General features: G+C 45.8%; 1 protein-coding gene across 4 annotated transcripts in view; it reads left to right on the forward strand.

Annotated features, from left to right (window-relative positions):
- Positions 1-25,038, forward strand: part of OGFOD2 (2-oxoglutarate and iron dependent oxygenase domain containing 2) — a 67,754-nt gene that overhangs the window by 27,169 nt on the left and 15,547 nt on the right. For all 4 annotated transcript variants that reach the window (XM_069755731.1, XM_069755741.1, XM_069755735.1 and 1 more), the window contains one exon: positions 1,957-2,056. In XM_069755731.1, the coding sequence (XP_069611832.1) occupies positions 1,957-2,056 (100 nt within the window). The remainder of the gene's footprint in view (positions 1-1,956; positions 2,057-25,038) is intronic.

The following is a 25,038-nucleotide window of genomic DNA, read 5'->3' on the forward strand; positions in this document are numbered from 1 at the left end:
TTTTTTCCAGCGCTCGAGTAGCGCTTTAATGCAAGTCCCCTGCCCCCGGTCGCATACTCATTCTCTGGGCGTCTTCACTGGTTTTTGGGCCGCTCTGGTCCCATCTTGTGATTGTAGCTTCTTACTAGCCAGAAGTTATATCACAAGCTCTCAATGCAAATCTATGAAAGCCAGAAACAGGCTCTCAAAGTTGTATCGAAAAGTGTCCTCTGGTTCGCTGCGTGAAACACTGGAGCTGCAGGTAGGTCACTTTTAACCAGAGACCAGTGCGACGCTGAAAACGGAGGTTACAGGTGAGTATGAGACAGGGAGTAGTGCTTTAACCCCTTCCTGCCCTCGGACAGAATAGTACATCTGAGGGCAGAAATCCCCCCCGCTTTGATTTGGGCTCCGGCGGTGAGCCCGCATCAAAACCGGGACATTTGTACAGCTGACATGTGCCCGTAATATGCGCGGCTGGAATCACGATCCACCTGCACCTATTAACTAGTTAATTTTAACTAACTAGTTAATTTAACAAGCGCTTCCAACTGGAAATGCACACATCGGTGACCCTTGTCACGTGACCCTTGTCATCGAGGGTCATCGGCGCATCGGCATAACAACCAGAGGTCTCCTTGAGATCTCTATGGTTGTTGATGCCGGATTGCTATGTGCGCCACCCTGTGGTCGGCGCTCATAGCAGTGCAGTAATTCTGCTACATAGGGGCGATCTGAGGATCGCCTCTATGTAGCAGAGCCGATCAAATTGTGGCAGCTTCTAGCCTCCCGTGGAGGCTATCGAAGCATGCCAAAATAAAAAAAAAAAAAAAAGTTTTTAAAGATTATAAATTACGCCCCATTTTCCCCATTCAAAATAAAACAGTAAAAAACAAACCTACACATATTTGGTATCGTCGCTTTCAGAATCGCCCGATCGTCAATAAACAAAAGTATTAACCTGATCGCTAAACAGCGTAGCGATAAAGTCAAAACGCCAGAATTACGTTTTTTGGTCGCCGCAACATTGCATTTAAAATGCAATAACGGGCGATCAAAAGAACGTATCAGCACCAAAATGGTATCATTAAAAACATCAGTTCGGCGAGCAAAAAATAAGCCCTCACGCAACCAGAGATCACGGAAAATAGAGACGCTACGGGTATAAAAAAAAAAACTAAATTGCGCCATTTTCTAACAACGTTTGGATTTTTTTTTTCACCACTTAGATAAAAAAAGAACCTAGACATGTTTGGTGTCTATGAACTCTTAATGACCTGGAGAATCAGTGGCAGGTCAGTTTTAGCATTTAGTGACCCTATCAAAAAGCCAAACAAAAATCAAGTGTGAGATTTTCTTTTTCCTGTTTTCCAGTGCACGATATGCTAAAACCAATGAGGTCATTCAAAAGTACAACTCGTCCCGCCAAAAATAAGCCCTCACATGGCCATATTGACGGAAAAATAAAAAAGGTTACGTCTCTGGGAAGAAGAGGAGCGAAAAATGAAAATGCAAAACCAAAAAAGCTGGGGTCATGAAGGGGTTAAGCATCTCCACGTGCTTTATAGTGTGCAGTTCCTTCCTGCCATTCACATTGGATCTACAGTGGTTGGCTCCAAAGGAATTATCACCCTGTCCAAATTAATACCGTCCGTTAAGTGTGTGCCCTGACCTTATTGATTATTCTCAGTCTAATCCGTGCATTATCTGTATATTTGGGAAAGCGCCTCCAGAGCAATAGACATTCTTCTGAACTCTCCACTCTGGCCGCGGAGTTTCTGTCCTGAACAGGAACCACATATGACTCCCAAATCTCTAATATGGGTGTGAAAATACGTTTCTAAGCCAAATAACTCATTTTAGGCCCTCAAAATAAGTAGCAGCACTTTACAACCATTTTTATCAGCCACACTGATCAACATAGAAGACTGCAACAGAACTTCTAATAATAGTAATTGCTTTTTTTTATTGTTAAAGGAGTGTTTTTTAACTGAAGAATTTTTGGAAGCTGTTCGTTTTTGCAAGTCTCCTAATGCAAGTTTAGAAGGTCTCCTTAACCATCTGCATTCTGTCCCAGGTAATGTTTATTTTTATATGTATGATACCAGATGAAAAATGATCTGAAAGCAGCGTGCCTTCAGTGGAGTATAAGGGTACCGTCACACTATACGATTTACCTACGATCACGACCAGCGATATGACCTGGCCGTGATCGTAGGTAAATCGTAGTGTGGTCGCTGGGGAGCTGTCACACAGACAGCTCTCCAGCGACCAACGATGCCCAGGTCCCCGGGTAACCAGGGTAAACATCGGGTAACTAAGCGCAGGACCGCGCTTAGTAACCCGATGTTTACCCTGGTTACAAGCGTAAAACTAAAAAAAAACAAACAGCACATACTTACATCTGGTGTCCGTCAGGTCCCTTGCCGTCTGCTTCCCGCACTGTGACTGCCGGCCGTAAAGTGAAAGTGAAAGCACGTCACCGCTGTGCTCTGCTTTCACTTTACGGCCGGCAGTCACAGTGCGGGAAGCAGACGGCAAGGGACCTGACGGACACCAGAATGTAAGTATGTGCTGTTTTTCTCCAGTCACCTTCCACGACAGCGGTACTGGAGGATGTCTCCCCGTCCTAATGGGGGACAGGAAACACAAAGAGGTTAAATACCCTCCCCTTCCTGCCACCTCCAGTGTTTTTCCTGTCCCCTTTGGGGCATGAAGAGGTCCTGCGGTAGTGCTGCCGTGGCCGGCGATCGGAGCACTCGAGATCTTACCTAGCCGGGCAGCCTGGGTCGGGATGTTCCTCCTCCCTGCGGCGCTGCTCCCGTCTCCCCACTTGGTGTGGACTCGGGACCCTTCCTCCGCTCCTCCCGCGCTCCTTCGGGAGTAAAGCGGAGCGGTATGGTGCGGCCGGGGTCCCCGCGCGGCTCCCCGGCATTCCTCCTCTCCTGCATGGCCGGAAACGGTGGACGCGCGAACCGGAAGTACCCCAACTTCCGGTTCACGGCATGTGCGTTCCAGCGGTGGAACGCACGCGCGTCGGAAAGCAATTCTGATGGGGCATGGCGGTTCTCTCCCCTATGCCTGGGACCGGGAGGAGGAGCACACGATTGGACGCAGCTTCCACGGTATTTAACCCTGGAAGTCACCTCCAGGTAAGGCCCCCTGTCTGACTGACTGGACTTCAGTACTGACTGACCATGGAAGGTGACAGACCTATCTCTGCTTCTGCCGAGCCCTGCGTCCTCCCTCCTACCGTGAGTAGCGGGTTAAGGTCCCTTTATCCCTGTATTCCTTAGGGTGCTATATACTTAGTCCTCCTTCTCTCTCTTTTAGGGAGACAAGGCCTCTGCCCCTAGGAAGGACAGATCTTCCAAGACAAAATCGGAAGATCGGAAATGTGGTGTTTGTGCATCAAGGCTTCCTTCTTCTTACAAGAAGAAACTGTGCCAGCCCTGCACTGATGAAATTTTACGCTCAGAACAGCCATCCTTGTTTGAGAGCATTAAATCCCTCATTAAACAGGAAGTTCAGTCCTCAGTATCGGCCCTTTCCCAGTCTCTGTTACCTCCGCCACCTCCCCCTAAAAAAAAAAGGAAGATGGCTACGGTTACGTCTGATTCAGATTCTGGTGAAATTCGTTCCTCCGGTTCGGAGGATTTGTGGGAGAATGAGGGCTCCACTTCCACCCCCAAAGAGGAGAGTAAGAAATACTATTTTTCCTCGGAAGACATACATGAGTTAATTAGTATGGTCAGGGGGACAATGGGCGTTGAGGAGGAGGAGGAGAAACCATCAGTGCAGGATGAGATGTTCGGTGGGTTAAAGCCAAAGAAATTAAAGGGGTTCCCTATACACGAGAATGTACAGAGTCTCATTCTTCATGAATGGGAATCGCCCGAAAAGGGACTTACGGTTCCCTCTGAGCTAAAGAATCGTTTCTCTCTCGATGGAGACGTCTCTCTGTGGGATACCCCTAAGGTAGATGTGCAGGTCTCTAGAGTCTCAAAAAAGACAACCCTTCCCTTCGAGGATGCTTCCCAACTCAGAGACCCTATGGATCGCAAGATGGAGAGCTTGCTAAGAAAATCCTGGGAGACTTCCACCAATCTCCTTAAAACAAATATTGCGTCCACCTGCGTGGCTAGATCCCTATTTCGTTGGCTCCGCACACTTGAAGACCACCTTACCCAGGGAACATCTAGGGAAGTAATCTTAGATTCCCTCCCGCTTCTCCAGAGAGCTACAGGCTTCCTAGCCGATGCTTCGGCAGAGTCCGTTAGAGTAGCTGCCAAATCTGCAGTTCTCTCTAATTCAGCCAGAAGAGCTCTATGGCTAAAGTCTTGGAGTGGGGACATAACGTCCAAAACAAAGCTCTGTGCCATTCCCTTTCAGGGCCGCTATCTGTTCGGGCAGGCCCTAGACGATATTCTGGAAAAAGCAACGGACAAGAAGAAAGCGCTTCCGGAACAGAGGAATCCGAAGAAACGTTTTTTTCGTCCCTCAAAGGAACAACCCTTCCAGCGAGAGTTCAAAGGGAAGGGCAAATCAGGACGCTGGAGCTATCCTAAAGGGGGGAAAGGTAGGAACATCCTGGTTTCCCAGCCCCAGCAGACCCCGGATAAGCAGTGACTACGCCCAGGGCGTTGGGGGTCGTCTCTCGAGCTTCATCAACCAGTGGAGTTCCATTTCGTCGAACCAATGGGTACTCGACACTATTCAGAATGGACTAAAATTAGAGTTCGAGAGCCCTCCCCCTCATCACATAAGGATAACCTCATTGCAGAGTCTCAGCCCTCAGGGCGCATTCCTTTGCGGACTTCAACAGTTACTCCAGGAAGGAGTAATTTCCCCAGTACCTCAACAAGAAAGAGGCAGAGGACACTATTCCCACCTGTTTCTGATCAAGAAACCTTCGGGAAAACACCGAATAATAATCAACTTGAAACCCCTGAATCGAGTAATAACCTACAGGAGGTTCAAGATGGAGTCGGTCAAAACAGCGATCCCTCTGATAGGACAGAACTGGGCGATGGCTACAGTGGATCTGAGGGACGCTTATTACCACGTCCCAATCCATCCAGAATTCCGGAAGTACCTACGATTCGCAATATCTCAGGAGCAAGGGATAGTACACTATCAGTTCAACTCCCTTCCCTTCGGAATCGCCTCAGCTCCCAGAGTCTTTACAAAGATCATGACAGAAGCCATTATATTCATCCGTCTTCAGGGGATCTGCATAGTACCCTATCTAGACGATCTACTCATTGTCGCTCCTTCAGTTTCCCGCCTCAGGGCGGACTTATCAAAATCTCTAGAAATACTAAAGTCGTTGGGGTGGATCCCGAATCTAGAGAAATCGGACCTACTTCCCTCCAGGAGGAAGAAGTTCCTAGGGGTCCTTCTGGACTTGGAGTTGAGGAAATCCTTTCTGCCCAGAGAACGTCAACTCGATCTGGTACAGAAGATAACAGCATTCAAACCCTGAAGACTCCAACTCTACGACAATCCATGTCTATTCTGGGATCTCTGACATCTTGTATCCAGATGGTATCTTGGGCCCAAGCCCACACGAGAGTCCTCCAAACCCATGTCCTATCATCTTGGGATGGACAGCAGAGTTCTCTTTCCAAAAGGATTTTCCTCCCCAATCATGTCAGGACATCCCTGACATGGTGGCTGCGGAACCTCCAACGGGGGGTCAGTTGGGACCAGATCCCGCTAAAGACACTCACTTCAGACGCCAGCCAAAGGGGATGGGGTGCTATAGTCGATGGAACCCATTTCCAGGGCACCTGGGCTCCAGACATCAGAGCAAGCTCTTCGAACTTCAGAGAACTGAAGGCAGTGGAAGAGGCGTTAAAAGCCGCATCCTTTATTGTTCGGGGACACCATGTCAGGATATATTCCGACAATATGACCACGGTAGCATACCTTCGTCATCAGGGAGGCACAAGATTCAAGAAATTAAAAACTTTAGCCTCAAACATTTTTTTCTGGGCAGAGAGGCACCTCCTCTCTATTTCTGCAGTTCACCTGAAAGGGTCAGCCAATACCCAGGCGGATTTCCTGAGCAGAAAGGATGTACATCCAGGGGAATGGTGTCTGGACCAGGAGGTCTTCCTCTCCCTGATTTCCAGATGGGGGATTCCGGAAGTGGACCTTTTTGCCAACAGTCAGAATGCCAAGCTGCAAACTTATTTCTCCCTGAATATGGCAGACAGAGCACTGGGCATGGATGCGTTCTCTCACCCGTGGAGGTTCAACCTCGTCTATGCTTTTCCTCCGATTCCATTGCTGTCAAAAACTCTACAGAAGATTCGATCGGAGCGAGTTACGGCGATTCTAATCGCGCCAACATGGCCGGGGAGAAGTTGGTACAGCGCCATGTTAGACATGGCTCAAGAAGGTCCAGTATATCTACCCCAGAAGGAGAATCTTCTTCATCAAGGACCTTTGCTGCATCCAAACCTTCACAGGTTAAATCTTTCAGCATGGCTTCTGAGGCCGAAATACTAAAGGCAAGAGGCCTCTCGGATGAAGTAATTCATACTCTCCAAAGCAGTAGAAAACCCGTGACGAATGCCATTTATGCCAAGATATGGAAGAAGTTTTCCTCATGGTATCTTCCAGATATTCCAGACCCATTTCATCCTAATATTGCCAAGATTCTGGATTTCTTGCAAAAAGGTCTAGAGTTGGGTCTTAGGCCCAATACCTTGAAAGTACAAATTTCAGCACTTAGCTCCTATTTTGACCAAGAACTAGCCAAACATCGGTGGATCAGGCGTTTTATAACTTCAGCAAGTAGAATCCGTCCCAGAGTTATCAACAATACTCCTCCTTGGGACCTTAATTTGGTCCTTAATAGTCTAACTCGGGACCCTTTCGAACCTTTATCTCAATCTTCATTAAAGGTTCTTACCCTGAAAACGGTCTTTTTAGTGGCTATTACCTCTGCCAGACGGATAGGAGAACTACATGCCCTATCCATACAAGAACCTTACTTGAGGGTAACATCGGATAGTATAATCCTGCGTCTAGACCCTACCTTCTTACCTAAAGTAACATCAGACTTTCATAGAGGTCAGGACATAGTGTTGCCCTCATTCTACCCGGATCCTTCTAATGTGAGAGAAGAGTCCTTCCACACTCTGGATGTCCGCAGAGTGGTTCTATATTATCTTTCACAAACAGAGAGTTGGAGGATTGACCAAAATCTCTTTATTCAACTCTCCGGAAGGAACAAAGGAAGAAAGGCGACAAAAAATACTATCGCCAACTGGATTAAACAAGCCATATCTCTGGCATACTCATCCCAGAATCTACCACCTCCTCCATCACTGAAGGCCCATTCTACACGGTCGGTGTCAACATCATGGGCAGAGAGAGGTGACGCTTCTACGGAGCAGATTTGCACAGCTGCCACCTGGTCATCAGTCCATACGTTCACCAGGCACTACAGGCTTGATTTTAACCGGGATTTAACTTTCAGCAGAACAGTTCTGCAGGCGGTTGTCCCCCCCTAGAAATTATTTGTTGGTACTACTCCAGTACCGCTGTCGTGGAAGGTGACTGGAGAAAATAGAATTATTCGTACCGTTAATTCGGTTTCTAGGAACCTTCCACGACAGCACTAATTTCCCTCCCTATCTGATAATTTTATTGGATGATTCCTGCACTTAAGTGGTAACTATACATACTACTGTATCCAGAAAAAACACTGGAGGTGGCAGGAAGGGGAGGGTATTTAACCTCTTTGTGTTTCCTGTCCCCCATTAGGGCGGGGAGACATCCTCCAGTACCGCTGTCGTGGAAGGTTCCTAGAAACCGAATTAACGGTAAGAATAATTCTATTTTTTTTTTTTAGTTTTACGCTTGTAACCAGGGTAAACATCGGGTTACTAAGCGCGGTCCTGCGCTTAGTTACCCGATGTTTACCCTGGTTACAAGCGAACGCATCGCATCGCTAGATCGGTGTCACACACACCGATCTAGCGATGACAGCGGGAGATCCAGCGATGAAAGAAAGTTCCATACGATCTGCTACGACGTACGATTCTCAGCAGGATCCCTGATCGCTGCTGCGTGTCAGACACAGCGATATCGTAACGATATCGCTGGAACGTCACGAATCGTACCGTCGTAGCGATCGAAATGGTATAGTGTGTCGGTACCCTAAAGCTTTACCAGGTCCTTAGAGCGAGTACTCATTACCATTTGTTAATCCATTTGAAGGCCCATCAGAAGATGTTTTTTTCCGTGTTCTTTCAATAGGACATCTAGACCTGCAATTGGGAATTGCGTAGCCCATTGTAGGATAGCTATGGAGCACAACCACACTTCCACTACAGCTGGTGGGATCGGGCCGCCTGATAATAGCACAATATGAGTTGGTGGGTCCCCCTTTTAGCTGTTGCCCTGGTTTACTTTCATTTATAGATATGGCTTGGAATAAGAGACAGTCCCCAGGGCCAACCTTTAAAAAAAATAAAAAAAATAATGGAAATTCAGTGTCCTTAAATAATATATATTAATATGCAAAGTCTTAATATTACTGACATACATAACTATGCAAATAGATACAATACAAAATAGATTTTTTTTCCTTGCTATTATAATGTATTTTTTTAGTTTGTGTTTTTTTGGGGGGTTTTAAACATACATTATAACCCTCACATAATTGGTATTCACATAACCATCACATCTACTATAATTACGTACTGTATTTCTAGTGTCAGGTTAGTAGAGAAACTGTAATACAACATGGAATGGTAGATTTTATACTTGTATGTCCAAAACTTAAATTACTCAGAACTTTACAATAACTTACATGTACCACATATTTGGATATTTAGAAACTGCAACTTGCGCTGAAAGCAATTGGACGCCATACTGCCTCCCTGAAATCCGGCTACCGGGAGGGAATAAACGTTATACCTCCCAGCAGCCTACGGCTTTCAGTCACTGTTAGTACACAGTCAGCGGCGGCTGTAACCGCATTGTGGCACTGGCTGACAGCCGGCTCAGCAGTGCATCATTATTATATTATTATAATATCTGTAAAGTGCTGCGGAATATGTTAGCGCTATATAAAAATAAATATTATTATTATTATTATCATTACAGGGCTGTCTGTCAGTCAGTGTATGATAAAATATAGTACACCGCACACTCTATGTGTATATTTGCAAGGTGATGGAAAGTTTATTAACAAGTATAATTATAGTACAAGGAAAGCGACCAGAAGTAACTATGACGTTTCGGCCCAACCAGGGCCTTAATCATATAATCGCTAAAGAAAAATAAAACAAAAAAACAAAATAAACATAAGATATATACAATAAATCATATTGCAAAACAAAACAAAAAAACCAATAATGTTCCCAGCCTGGAAAAAAGAGACATTGGAATGCATAAATAGGAGAATGGGTAAACTCCAAATGGAGAAAATTACAATAGCAGTGACATAGCATGTTACATGCATATATAGAAACACCACATATGTTCCCCAAACAGAAAGGGGAAGAGAAAGCTTTTTCACAAGGCTAGACTAAGGTATCCGGAAACCAGACCTTATGACAATCAATATCGAGGGTACAGAGTAAAAAAACATTACCTTTACTATGTTTATAGTAGGGGAGGAGAAGGTCCTTGTGGACGAAGCTACACACTGCAGGAAAACGGATATAGACACATGAGATAGGGGAGGTACATAGAGGATAAGGTGTGTGAGAGGATATGAGATGTACCTGGAATGCCAGATAGTGGTGCGTGTAATAACGCAATATCAGCCCTTGGGTGGATGCTATGGAGACACAGGAGATGGGCATGTGTAAGGGACATAAATCTATTATAGTTGAAGTAATATAGCAGTGCCGGTTGGCAATGTATAGGGGTGTAGGTTACCTGGTGTATAGTGGTATTAAGCGGCGCTCCCGCGCCCTGCTGCCGGTATGTAGCGTGGCCGGCGCTGTAATGATTTATAAGCGCAAACCGGAAGTAGGACCTGCGGCACCGGAAGTGACGCGGGCGGTCCGGGAGTGCAACTGCGCATGCGCAGCCGGCGATTCAGTGAGAATCCGGTTGCTAAGAGACCAGAGCGCCTTACATGTCAGCGGCTGCTGCGGGGTATCTGTGTCCATGTGGGCAACCAGGGGTGGGGGTAAATACTGTCTAAAGTGCCAGAAAAAAGCCAGAAAAAAGCCAGGGGGGGCATGTTGGCGAATATAATATGGAAGATAACAGGGTAATATGTTATAGGTGTATAACGTCATATTAAAGATGTTAGGGTGCTAATTTAATGCGTGTCAGTGGCTGTTGACAAAATAAGGCGGCGTATATTAATAAAAAGAATACTGAGGCTGTCTGAGAAGGCATGGGAAGTACGAGTGGGGAAAGGGCTAATGTAGGGAAACCTTGAAAGTAGCCATAGGAGAAAAGAAGGGGCTGGGGAGAGGATACCACTGTAGGTGATGTGTGTGGTGTAGGTATTAAGAAATTAATGGGTAGTGTACCTCTAAGGAACTCGCCTGGAGACTCAACGGATCTGTAAGGAAAAGGAAGAAATTAGAGAACTAGATTAAACCGACCAATCTATTTCCCTATTTAAGCCCCTAGGTGCAAGGGTGTCCAACGTGTATATCCACCAGGTTTCCCTGGATTTTAGACATTTGATGTGGTTACCGCCTCGTCTAGGACGGGGTACATGTTCAAGAACCTGAAATTTAAGTTGAGCCACTGTGTGTCTGGCTTTCATAAAGTGGTCAGGCAGGGGGAGCCAGATTTTATTGCACCTGATGGTAGACTTGTGGCTTGCGATTCTATCCCGTATGTGCTGTGTGGTCTCGCCGACGTAAAGTAGTCCGCAGGGGCACTTAATGACATAGATAACAAAATTAGACCTGCACGTAAAAAAGCCACGAATGGGGTAGGATTTCCCTGTCCTTGGGTGTGTTACATTATCCGATTTTATCACATTGGAGCAGGCGGCACAATTCAAGCATGGGAAAGTTCCATTGCGGCGTGAGCTTAAAAATTGCTGAGTTGGTACACGAAGTGTGCTACCCATATCTGCCCTGACTATTTGGTCACGAATATTGGGAGGTCTCCTCATGCTCATGAGTGCTGGTGCTCTGAAGGATGGGATTTCTGGATGGGCTCTGCCAAGGAGGGGCCAGTGCTTTTTTATTACAGAGTACACCTTGGTCATGAAAGGATGATGAGTGTGTACAAACGGTATCCTTTCCAGGGATTGACGTGGTGTAGGACTCGTGGGCGGACTGGAGGACCTATTAAGCTCTTGTGTTAAGAGGGTCGAGGGGTAGTTCCTGTCGCTGAACTTTTGTGCCATAGTTTTGAGTCGAATTTGTCGCGTCCCTGGGTCCGTGACGATGCGGGAGACTCTTTTGAATTGAGACCTCGGCAAACTGTTTTTGGTAGTGGTTGGGTGGCAGCTAGAATATAGTAACAAACTGTTGCAGTCTGTTGGTTTAGTGTAGAGATCCGTTTTAAGGAATCCACTGGCATCCTTCAGTATTAGTGTATCCAAGAAGGCGATTTGGGCTTCGTGGGTGTGAATGGTAAACTTAAGCTCTTGGAAAGTGGAGTTAAGGGTGGAGTAGAATATATTGAGGGTGCTGGATGGCCCTGTCCATATCAAAAAAATATCGTCTATGTACCTACAATAGTCAAGGACATGTTGGGTAAAAAACTCATGTGTATAGACGTGCTGGGTTTCAAAGTAATCCATGTATGCATTGGCGTAGGCCGGAGCCACGTTCGAGCCCATAGCGGTCCCGCAAACTTGGGCATAGTAAGTATCCTCAAAGAGGAAATAATTTTCAAAGAGAACCATACGTAAGAGTTCAAGACAAAAGGTTATGGCATTCTGAGACATGTTCGTTTGTTGCAAAAGTTCTCTGGTGGCGTGTATGCCCTTCTCATGGGTTATGGAAGTATATAGGCTGTTGACGTCCATGGTGACAAGAATACTATGGGGAGGTACCTGGTGTAGCTGTTTAATTTTTTCAAGGAATTGGTTAGTGTCCAATATGAAGGATTTAGTGGTTTTGGTCAGGGGTGTCAGAATTTTTTCGAGAAATATTGAAAGTGGTGAAAGAACCGAGTCAGTGGATGCCACAATAGGTCTACCTGGGGGATTTTGTAAGGATTTATGTATTTTTGGTAGGACGTAAAAAACCGGAATGATAGGATGAGGGTTCTGAAGAAAAGTGGCTGTCTTGCTATCAATCGTGTTGTTCTCCTGGTACATTTTGACGATTTCCCTAATTTTTGTGCTGATCGCAGTGGTGGGATCCCTGGGTATGATCTTGTAAGTATTGGTGTCTGCTAGCTGTCTGAGGATCTCTCCCCGGTACTGTGTCCGATCCATGACCACTGTGGCCCCTCCCTTGTCCGCAGGTTTTATAGTAATGGTATTGTTGGACCGTAAGGAGGAAAGTGCCTGTTTCTCTTCCAGTGTCATGTTGGTATGCGTGGGAAAGAACCCTAGTCTTTGTTCATGTGATAGGGATTTAATGTCACGATCTACCAGAGAGATGAATGTTTCAATAGCGTGGTACGAATGAGGAGGAGAGAAAGTGCTAGTATTGCGAAGCCCCAGAGAAGAGATAGACAGTGCTGGGGTAGTTTCAGTGGATCCGGGAGGTCTCCCAACCGGAACAGATGTTGGTAAATTGCCAAAGTGAGTCTTAAGTCTAATGGATCTGTAGAAACGATGTAAGTCCTTCTCGAGTTGGAATGAGTCCCAATGAGGTGTTGGACAGAAAGATAATCCTTTCTGTAGGACGGTCAGTTCCGCTGGTGACAGGGAATAGCTGGAGATGTTAACCACTTGATTGGCTGGCTTACCTGGCTTCGGGTCAACATTCTTTCTACGCCGCGATCTTCGGGTTGGTCTGTTTGGTGTCGTCCCCCTCTGCGGCCTGTAGCTAAAAAATGTTGCCTGTTGGAACTGGTGGAGGAGTCGCTGCCGGAGCTGTAGGATCCTGGTCTTCTGGAGTAGTTGCGACGACGCCAGTTTGTGGTGTTGGACGAGTCGCTCCATCGGTACACCTTATCGGTAGCGTAATCCTCGCTATCCCTCTGGAACTTGAGTCTCTTACGTTCCTGCAGGTTTCTCTCGAATTCCAAGATGGCTTTATCCGTTTTAGTTTTAAGTGCGGTCCAGTCGGTGGATGAGAGGGTGGTCGTCAACTGGGTCTCGATGGCCTGGATACTTTTTTGAACGTCAATAATTTCCTTCTGGAGGTATTCTATTGTTAGGATGATGATGTCTAGTGAGCATTTATTCAGGATCTGCTTGTACCTTTCGCAAAATTCAGGATTGTCTGCGAATAGTGTGGGTCGCAGATTACACCTCAATCCTCTAGGAATTTTGCTCTGGCGAAAGTATTCGGCCAGGGTAGTGCAGTGTAAGTCATAAGAGACTAGCTTCCGCTTAGTCTTTTCATAATCCCTGGTTCTCAAATCGGTTGCGGGTGTTTTAAGAAATTCAGTGGAACCAGTCACTGATGACACAATATTAGCGCAAGTGGCTGTATCATAGGCAAAAGTTGTGATGGACATTAGGGCGAACTGGTGCAGCGGCCAAGACTTATGGCAGAGTATAAACAAAAATTGGCGCGCACTCGGTTTAATGGGGGAGCGAGGTGCTGGTATAGTGGGCTGTGCAAGCCCTACGTATATGATAAAATATAGTACACCGCACACTCTATGTGTATATTTGCAAGGTGATGGAAAGTTTATTAACAAGTATAATTATAGTACAAGGAAAGCGACCAGAAGTAACTATGACGTTTCGGCCCAACCAGGGCCTTAATCATATAATCGCTAAAGAAAAATAAAACAAAAAAACAAAATAAACATAAGATATATACAATAAATCATATTGCAAAACAAAACAAAAAAACCAATAATGTTCCCAGCCTGGAAAAAAGAGACATTGGAATGCATAAATAGGAGAATGGGTAAACTCCAAATGGAGAAAATTACAATAGCAGTGACATAGCATGTTACATGCATATATAGAAACACCACATATGTTCCCCAAACAGAAAGGGGAAGAGAAAGCTTTTTCACAAGGCTAGACTAAGGTATCCGGAAACCAGACCTTATGACAATCAATATCGAGGGTACAGAGTAAAAAAACATTACCTTTACTATGTTTATAGTAGGGGAGGAGAAGGTCCTTGTGGACGAAGCTACACACTGCAGGAAAACGGATATAGACACATGAGATAGGGGAGGTACATAGAGGATAAGGTGTGTGAGAGGATATGAGATGTACCTGGAATGCCAGATAGTGGTGCGTGTAATAACGCAATATCAGCCCTTGGGTGGATGCTATGGAGACACAGGAGATGGGCATGTGTAAGGGACATAAATCTATTATAGTTGAAGTAATATAGCAGTGCCGGTTGGCAATGTATAGGGGTGTAGGTTACCTGGTGTATAGTGGTATTAAGCGGCGCTCCCGCGCCCTGCTGCCGGTATGTAGCGTGGCCGGCGCTGTAATGATTTATAAGCGCAAACCGGAAGTAGGACCTGCGGCACCGGAAGTGACGCGGGCGGTCCGGGAGTGCAACTGCGCATGCGCAGCCGGCGATTCAGTGAGAATCCGGTTGCTAAGAGACCAGAGCGCCTTACATGTCAGCGGCTGCTGCGGGGTATCTGTGTCCATGTGGGCAACCAGGGGTGGGGGTAAATACTGTCTAAAGTGCCAGAAAAAAGCCAGAAAAAAGCCAGGGGGGGCATGTTGGCGAATATAATATGGAAGATAACAGGGTAATATGTTATAGGTGTATAACGTCATATTAAAGATGTTAGGGTGCTAATTTAATGCGTGTCAGTGGCTGTTGACAAAATAAGGCGGCGTATATTAATAAAAAGAATACTGAGGCTGTCTGAGAAGGCATGGGAAGTACGAGTGGGGAAAGGGCTAATGTAGGGAAACCTTGAAAGTAGCCATAGGAGAAAAGAAGGGGCTGGGGAGAGGATACCACTGTAGGTGATGTGTGTGGTGTAGGTATTAAGAAATTAATGGGTAGTGTACCTCTAAGGAACTCGCCTGGAGACTCAACGGATCTGTAAGGAAAAGGAAGAAATTAGAGAACTAGATTAAACCGACCAATCTATTTCCCTATTTAAGCCCCTAGGTGCAAGGGTGTCCAACGTGTATATCCACCAGGTTTCCCTGGATTTTAGACATTTGATGTGGTTACCGCCTCGTCTAGGACGGGGTACATGTTCAAGAACCTGAAATTTAAGTTGAGCCACTGTGTGTCTGGCTTTCATAAAGTGGTCAGGCAGGGGGAGCCAGATTTTATTGCACCTGATGGTAGACTTGTGGCTTGCGATTCTATCCCGTATGTGCTGTGTGGTCTCGCCGACGTAAAGTAGTCCGCAGGGGCACTTAATGACATAGATAACAAAATTAGAGCTGCACGTAAAAAAGCCACGAATGGGGTAGGATTTCCCTGTCCTTGGGTGTGTTACATTATCCGATTTTATCACATTGGAGCAGGCGGCACAATTCAAGCATGGGAAAGTTCCATTGCGGCGTGAGCTTAAAAATTGCTGAGTTGGTACACGAAGTGTGCTACCCATATCTGCCCTGACTATTTGGTCACGAATATTGGGAGGTCTCCTCATGCTCATGAGTGCTGGTGCTCTGAAGGATGGGATTTCTGGATGGGCTCTGCCAAGGAGGGGCCAGTGCTTTTTTATTACAGAGTACACCTTGGTCATGAAAGGATGATGAGTGTGTACAAACGGTATCCTTTCCAGGGATTGACGTGGTGTAGGACTCGTGGGCGGACTGGAGGACCTATTAAGCTCTTGTGTTAAGAGGGTCGAGGGGTAGTTCCTGTCGCTGAACTTTTGTGCCATAGTTTTGAGTCGAATTTGTCGCGTCCCTGGGTCCGTGACGATGCGGGAGACTCTTTTGAATTGAGACCTCGGCAAACTGTTTTTGGTAGTGGTTGGGTGGCAGCTAGAATATAGTAACAAACTGTTGCAGTCTGTTGGTTTAGTGTAGAGATCCGTTTTAAGGAATCCACTGGCATCCTTCAGTATTAGTGTATCCAAGAAGGCTATTTGGGCTTCGTGGGTGTGAATGGTAAACTTAAGCTCTTGGAAAGTGGAGTTAAGGGTGGAGTAGAATATATTGAGGGTGCTGGATGGCCCTGTCCATATCAAAAAAATATCGTCTATGTACCTACAATAGTCAAGGACATGTTGGGTAAAAAACTCATGTGTATAGACGTGCTGGGTTTCAAAGTAATCCATGTATGCATTGGCGTAGGCCGGAGCCACGTTCGAGCCCATAGCGGTCCCGCAAACTTGGGCATAGTAAGTATCCTCAAAGAGGAAATAATTTTCAAAGAGAACCATACGTAAGAGTTCAAGACAAAAGGTTATGGCATTCTGAGACATGTTCGTTTGTTGCAAAAGTTCTCTGGTGGCGTGCATGCCCTTCTCATGGGTTATGGAAGTATATAGGCTGTTGACGTCCATGGTGACAAGAATACTATGGGGAGGTACCTGGTGTAGCTGTTTAATTTTTTCAAGGAATTGGTTAGTGTCCAATATGAAGGATTTAGTGGTTTTGGTCAGGGGTGTCAGAATTTTTTCGAGAAATATTGAAAGTGGTGAAAGAACCGAGTCAGTGGATGCCACAATAGGTCTACCTGGGGGATTTTGTAAGGATTTATGTATTTTTGGTAGGACGTAAAAAACCGGAATGATAGGATGAGGGTTCTGAAGAAAAGTGGCTGTCTTGCTATCAATCGTGTTGTTCTCCTGGTACATTTTGACGATTTCCCTAATTTTTGTGCTGATCGCAGTGGTGGGATCCCTGGGTATGATCTTGTAAGTATTGGTGTCTGCTAGCTGTCTGAGGATCTCTCCCCGGTACTGTGTCCGATCCATGACCACTGTGGCCCCTCCCTTGTCCGCAGGTTTTATAGTAATGGTATTGTTGGACCGTAAGGAGGAAAGTGCCTGTTTCTCTTCCAGTGTCATGTTGGTATGCGTGGGAAAGAACCCTAGTCTTTGTTCATGTGATAGGGATTTAATGTCACGATCTACCAGAGAGATGAATGTTTCAATAGCGTGGTACGAATGAGGAGGAGAGAAAGTGCTAGTATTGCGAAGCCCCAGAGAAGAGATAGACAGTGCTGGGGTAGTTTCAGTGGATCCGGGAGGTCTCCCAACCGGAACAGATGTTGGTAAATTGCCAAAGTGAGTCTTAAGTCTAATGGATCTGTAGAAACGATGTAAGTCCTTCTCGAGTTGGAATGAGTCCCAATGAGGTGTTGGACAGAAAGATAATCCTTTCTGTAGGACGGTCAGTTCCGCTGGTGACAGGGAATAGCTGGAGATGTTAACCACTTGATTGGCTGGCTTACCTGGCTTCGGGTCAACATTCTTTCTACGCCGCGATCTTCGGGTTGGTCTGTTTGGTGTCGTCCCCCTCTGCGGCCTGTAGCTAAAAAATGTTGCCTGTTGGAACTGGTGGAGGAGTCGCTGCCGGAGCTGTAGGATCCTGGTCTTCTGGAGTAGTTGCGACGACGCCAGTTTGTGGTGTTGGACGAGTCGCTCCATCGGTACACCTTATCGGTAGCGTAATCCTCGCTATCCCTCTGGAACTTGAGTCTCTTACGTTCCTGCAGGTTTCTCTCGAATTCCAAGATGGCTTTATCCGTTTTAGTTTTAAGTGCGGTCCAGTCGGTGGATGAGAGGGTGGTCGTCAACTGGGTCTCGATGGCCTGGATACTTTTTTGAACGTCAATAATTTCCTTCTGGAGGTATTCTATTGTTAGGATGATGATGTCTAGTGAGCATTTATTCAGGATCTGCTTGTACCTTTCGCAAAATTCAGGATTGTCTGCGAATAGTGTGGGTCGCAGATTACACCTCAATCCTCTAGGAATTTTGCTCTGGCGAAAGTATTCGGCCAGGGTAGTGCAGTGTAAGTCATAAGAGACTAGCTTCCGCTTAGTCTTTTCATAATCCCTGGTTCTCAAATCGGTTGCGGGTGTTTTAAGAAATTCAGTGGAACCAGTCACTGATGACACAATATTAGCGCAAGTGGCTGTATCATAGGCAAAAGTTGTGATGGACATTAGGGCGAACTGGTGCAGCGGCCAAGACTTATGGCAGAGTATAAACAAAAATTGGCGCGCACTCGGTTTAATGGGGGAGCGAGGTGCTGGTATAGTGGGCTGTGCAAGCCCTACGTATATGATAAAATATAGTACACCGCACACTCTATGTGTATATTTGCAAGGTGATGGAAAGTTTATTAACAAGTATAATTATAGTACAAGGAAAGCGACCAGAAGTAACTATGACGTTTCGGCCCAACCAGGGCCTTAATCATATAATCGCTAAAGAAAAATAAAACAAAAAAACAAAATAAACATAAGATATATACAATAAATCATATTGCAAAACAAAACAAAAAAACCAATAATGTTCCCAGCCTGGAAAAAAGAGACATTGGAATGCATAAATAGGAGAATGGGTAAACTCCAAATGGAGAAAATTACAATAGCAGTGACATAGCATGTTACATGCATATATAGAAACACCACATATGTTCCCCAAACAGAAAGGGGAAGAGAAAGCTTTTTCACAAGGCTAGACTAAGGTATCCGGAAACCAGACCTTATGACAATCAATATCGAGGGTACAGAGTAAAAAAACATTACCTTTACTATGTTTATAGTAGGGGAGGAGAAGGTCCTTGTGGACGAAGCTACACACTGCAGGAAAACGGATATAGACACATGAGATAGGGGAGGTACATAGAGGATAAGGTGTGTGAGAGGATATGAGATGTACCTGGAATGCCAGATAGTGGTGCGTGTAATAACGCAATATCAGCCCTTGGGTGGATGCTATGGAGACACAGGAGATGGGCATGTGTAAGGGACATAAATCTATTATAGTTGAAGTAATATAGCAGTGCCGGTTGGCAATGTATAGGGGTGTAGGTTACCTGGTGTATAGTGGTATTAAGCGGCGCTCCCGCGCCCTGCTGCCGGTATGTAGCGTGGCCGGCGCTGTAATGATTTATAAGCGCAAACCGGAAGTAGGACCTGCGGCACCGGAAGTGACGCGGGCGGTCCGGGAGTGCAACTGCGCATGCGCAGCCGGCGATTCAGTGAGAATCCGGTTGCTAAGAGACCAGAGCGCCTTACATGTCAGCGGCTGCTGCGGGGTATCTGTGTCCATGTGGGCAACCAGGGGTGGGGGTAAATACTGTCTAAAGTGCCAGAAAAAAGCCAGAAAAAAGCCAGGGGGGGCATGTTGGCGAATATAATATGGAAGATAACAGGGTAATATGTTATAGGTGTATAACGTCATATTAAAGATGTTAGGGTGCTAATTTAATGCGTGTCAGTGGCTGTTGACAAAATAAGGCGGCGTATATTAATAAAAAGAATACTGAGGCTGTCTGAGAAGGCATGGGAAGTACGAGTGGGGAAAGGGCTAATGTAGGGAAACCTTGAAAGTAGCCATAGGAGAAAAGAAGGGGCTGGGGAGAGGATACCACTGTAGGTGATGTGTGTGGTGTAGGTATTAAGAAATTAATGGGTAGTGTACCTCTAAGGAACTCGCCTGGAGACTCAACGGATCTGTAAGGAAAAGGAAGAAATTAGAGAACTAGATTAAACCGACCAATCTATTTCCCTATTTAAGCCCCTAGGTGCAAGGGTGTCCAACGTGTATATCCACCAGGTTTCCCTGGATTTTAGACATTTGATGTGGTTACCGCCTCGTCTAGGACGGGGTACATGTTCAAGAACCTGAAATTTAAGTTGAGCCACTGTGTGTCTGGCTTTCATAAAGTGGTCAGGCAGGGGGAGCCAGATTTTATTGCACCTGATGGTAGACTTGTGGCTTGCGATTCTATCCCGTATGTGCTGTGTGGTCTCGCCGACGTAAAGTAGTCCGCAGGGGCACTTAATGACATAGATAACAAAATTAGAGCTGCACGTAAAAAAGCCACGAATGGGGTAGGATTTCCCTGTCCTTGGGTGTGTTACATTATCCGATTTTATCACATTGGAGCAGGCGGCACAATTCAAGCATGGGAAAGTTCCATTGCGGCGTGAGCTTAAAAATTGCTGAGTTGGTACACGAAGTGTGCTACCCATATCTGCCCTGACTATTTGGTCACGAATATTGGGAGGTCTCCTCATGCTCATGAGTGCTGGTGCTCTGAAGGATGGGATTTCTGGATGGGCTCTGCCAAGGAGGGGCCAGTGCTTTTTTATTACAGAGTACACCTTGGTCATGAAAGGATGATGAGTGTGTACAAACGGTATCCTTTCCAGGGATTGACGTGGTGTAGGACTCGTGGGCGGACTGGAGGACCTATTAAGCTCTTGTGTTAAGAGGGTCGAGGGGTAGTTCCTGTCGCTGAACTTTTGTGCCATAGTTTTGAGTCGAATTTGTCGCGTCCCTGGGTCCGTGACGATGCGGGAGACTCTTTTGAATTGAGACCTCGGCAAACTGTTTTTGGTAGTGGTTGGGTGGCAGCTAGAATATAGTAACAAACTGTTGCAGTCTGTTGGTTTAGTGTAGAGATCCGTTTTAAGGAATCCACTGGCATCCTTCAGTATTAGTGTATCCAAGAAGGCTATTTGGGCTTCGTGGGTGTGAATGGTAAACTTAAGCTCTTGGAAAGTGGAGTTAAGGGTGGAGTAGAATATATTGAGGGTGCTGGATGGCCCTGTCCATATCAAAAAAATATCGTCTATGTACCTACAATAGTCAAGGACATGTTGGGTAAAAAACTCATGTGTATAGACGTGCTGGGTTTCAAAGTAATCCATGTATGCATTGGCGTAGGCCGGAGCCACGTTCGAGCCCATAGCGGTCCCGCAAACTTGGGCATAGTAAGTATCCTCAAAGAGGAAATAATTTTCAAAGAGAACCATACGTAAGAGTTCAAGACAAAAGGTTATGGCATTCTGAGACATGTTCGTTTGTTGCAAAAGTTCTCTGGTGGCGTGCATGCCCTTCTCATGGGTTATGGAAGTATATAGGCTGTTGACGTCCATGGTGACAAGAATACTATGGGGAGGTACCTGGTGTAGCTGTTTAATTTTTTCAAGGAATTGGTTAGTGTCCAATATGAAGGATTTAGTGGTTTTGGTCAGGGGTGTCAGAATTTTTTCGAGAAATATTGAAAGTGGTGAAAGAACCGAGTCAGTGGATGCCACAATAGGTCTACCTGGGGGATTTTGTAAGGATTTATGTATTTTTGGTAGGACGTAAAAAACCGGAATGATAGGATGAGGGTTCTGAAGAAAAGTGGCTGTCTTGCTATCAATCGTGTTGTTCTCCTGGTACATTTTGACGATTTCCCTAATTTTTGTGCTGATCGCAGTGGTGGGATCCCTGGGTATGATCTTGTAAGTATTGGTGTCTGCTAGCTGTCTGAGGATCTCTCCCCGGTACTGTGTCCGATCCATGACCACTGTGGCCCCTCCCTTGTCCGCAGGTTTTATAGTAATGGTATTGTTGGACCGTAAGGAGGAAAGTGCCTGTTTCTCTTCCAGTGTCATGTTGGTATGCGTGGGAAAGAACCCTAGTCTTTGTTCATGTGATAGGGATTTAATGTCACGATCTACCAGAGAGATGAATGTTTCAATAGCGTGGTACGAATGAGGAGGAGAGAAAGTGCTAGTATTGCGAAGCCCCAGAGAAGAGATAGACAGTGCTGGGGTAGTTTCAGTGGATCCGGGAGGTCTCCCAACCGGAACAGATGTTGGTAAATTGCCAAAGTGAGTCTTAAGTCTAATGGATCTGTAGAAACGATGTAAGTCCTTCTCGAGTTGGAATGAGTCCCAATGAGGTGTTGGACAGAAAGATAATCCTTTCTGTAGGACGGTCAGTTCCGCTGGTGACAGGGAATAGCTGGAGATGTTAACCACTTGATTGGCTGGCTTACCTGGCTTCGGGTCAACATTCTTTCTACGCCGCGATCTTCGGGTTGGTCTGTTTGGTGTCGTCCCCCTCTGCGGCCTGTAGCTAAAAAATGTTGCCTGTTGGAACTGGTGGAGGAGTCGCTGCCGGAGCTGTAGGATCCTGGTCTTCTGGAGTAGTTGCGACGACGCCAGTTTGTGGTGTTGGACGAGTCGCTCCATCGGTACACCTTATCGGTAGCGTAATCCTCGCTATCCCTCTGGAACTTGAGTCTCTTACGTTCCTGCAGGTTTCTCTCGAATTCCAAGATGGCTTTATCCGTTTTAGTTTTAAGTGCGGTCCAGTCGGTGGATGAGAGGGTGGTCGTCAACTGGGTCTCGATGGCCTGGATACTTTTTTGAACGTCAATAATTTCCTTCTGGAGGTATTCTATTGTTAGGATGATGATGTCTAGTGAGCATTTATTCAGGATCTGCTTGTACCTTTCGCAAAATTCAGGATTGTCTGCGAATAGTGTGGGTCGCAGATTACACCTCAATCCTCTAGGAATTTTGCTCTGGCGAAAGTATTCGGCCAGGGTAGTGCAGTGTAAGTCATAAGAGACTAGCTTCCGCTTAGTCTTTTCATAATCCCTGGTTCTCAAATCGGTTGCGGGTGTTTTAAGAAATTCAGTGGAACCAGTCACTGATGACACAATATTAGCGCAAGTGGCTGTATCATAGGCAAAAGTTGTGATGGACATTAGGGCGAACTGGTGCAGCGGCCAAGACTTATGGCAGAGTATAAACAAAAATTGGCGCGCACTCGGTTTAATGGGGGAGCGAGGTGCTGGTATAGTGGGCTGTGCAAGCCCTACGTATATGATAAAATATAGTACACCGCACACTCTATGTGTATATTTGCAAGGTGATGGAAAGTTTATTAACAAGTATAATTATAGTACAAGGAAAGCGACCAGAAGTAACTATGACGTTTCGGCCCAACCAGGGCCTTAATCATATAATCGCTAAAGAAAAATAAAACAAAAAAACAAAATAAACATAAGATATATACAATAAATCATATTGCAAAACAAAACAAAAAAACCAATAATGTTCCCAGCCTGGAAAAAAGAGACATTGGAATGCATAAATAGGAGAATGGGTAAACTCCAAATGGAGAAAATTACAATAGCAGTGACATAGCATGTTACATGCATATATAGAAACACCACATATGTTCCCCAAACAGAAAGGGGAAGAGAAAGCTTTTTCACAAGGCTAGACTAAGGTATCCGGAAACCAGACCTTATGACAATCAATATCGAGGGTACAGAGTAAAAAAACATTACCTTTACTATGTTTATAGTAGGGGAGGAGAAGGTCCTTGTGGACGAAGCTACACACTGCAGGAAAACGGATATAGACACATGAGATAGGGGAGGTACATAGAGGATAAGGTGTGTGAGAGGATATGAGATGTACCTGGAATGCCAGATAGTGGTGCGTGTAATAACGCAATATCAGCCCTTGGGTGGATGCTATGGAGACACAGGAGATGGGCATGTGTAAGGGACATAAATCTATTATAGTTGAAGTAATATAGCAGTGCCGGTTGGCAATGTATAGGGGTGTAGGTTACCTGGTGTATAGTGGTATTAAGCGGCGCTCCCGCGCCCTGCTGCCGGTATGTAGCGTGGCCGGCGCTGTAATGATTTATAAGCGCAAACCGGAAGTAGGACCTGCGGCACCGGAAGTGACGCGGGCGGTCCGGGAGTGCAACTGCGCATGCGCAGCCGGCGATTCAGTGAGAATCCGGTTGCTAAGAGACCAGAGCGCCTTACATGTCAGCGGCTGCTGCGGGGTATCTGTGTCCATGTGGGCAACCAGGGGTGGGGGTAAATACTGTCTAAAGTGCCAGAAAAAAGCCAGAAAAAAGCCAGGGGGGGCATGTTGGCGAATATAATATGGAAGATAACAGGGTAATATGTTATAGGTGTATAACGTCATATTAAAGATGTTAGGGTGCTAATTTAATGCGTGTCAGTGGCTGTTGACAAAATAAGGCGGCGTATATTAATAAAAAGAATACTGAGGCTGTCTGAGAAGGCATGGGAAGTACGAGTGGGGAAAGGGCTAATGTAGGGAAACCTTGAAAGTAGCCATAGGAGAAAAGAAGGGGCTGGGGAGAGGATACCACTGTAGGTGATGTGTGTGGTGTAGGTATTAAGAAATTAATGGGTAGTGTACCTCTAAGGAACTCGCCTGGAGACTCAACGGATCTGTAAGGAAAAGGAAGAAATTAGAGAACTAGATTAAACCGACCAATCTATTTCCCTATTTAAGCCCCTAGGTGCAAGGGTGTCCAACGTGTATATCCACCAGGTTTCCCTGGATTTTAGACATTTGATGTGGTTACCGCCTCGTCTAGGACGGGGTACATGTTCAAGAACCTGAAATTTAAGTTGAGCCACTGTGTGTCTGGCTTTCATAAAGTGGTCAGGCAGGGGGAGCCAGATTTTATTGCACCTGATGGTAGACTTGTGGCTTGCGATTCTATCCCGTATGTGCTGTGTGGTCTCGCCGACGTAAAGTAGTCCGCAGGGGCACTTAATGACATAGATAACAAAATTAGAGCTGCACGTAAAAAAGCCACGAATGGGGTAGGATTTCCCTGTCCTTGGGTGTGTTACATTATCCGATTTTATCACATTGGAGCAGGCGGCACAATTCAAGCATGGGAAAGTTCCATTGCGGCGTGAGCTTAAAAATTGCTGAGTTGGTACACGAAGTGTGCTACCCATATCTGCCCTGACTATTTGGTCACGAATATTGGGAGGTCTCCTCATGCTCATTCGTGGCTTTTTTACGTGCAGCTCTAATTTTGTTATCTATGTCATTAAGTGCCCCTGCGGACTACTTTACGTCGGCGAGACCACACAGCACATACGGGATAGAATCGCAAGCCACAAGTCTACCATCAGGTGCAATAAAATCTGGCTCCCCCTGCCTGACCACTTTATGAAAGCCAGACACACAGTGGCTCAACTTAAATTTCAGGTTCTTGAACATGTACCCCGTCCTAGACGAGGCGGTAACCACATCAAATGTCTAAAAT

Source organism: Ranitomeya imitator, chromosome 1 (assembly GCF_032444005.1).
Source record: "Ranitomeya imitator isolate aRanImi1 chromosome 1, aRanImi1.pri, whole genome shotgun sequence".
NCBI classification, from domain to species: Eukaryota; Metazoa; Chordata; class Amphibia; order Anura; family Dendrobatidae; genus Ranitomeya; species Ranitomeya imitator.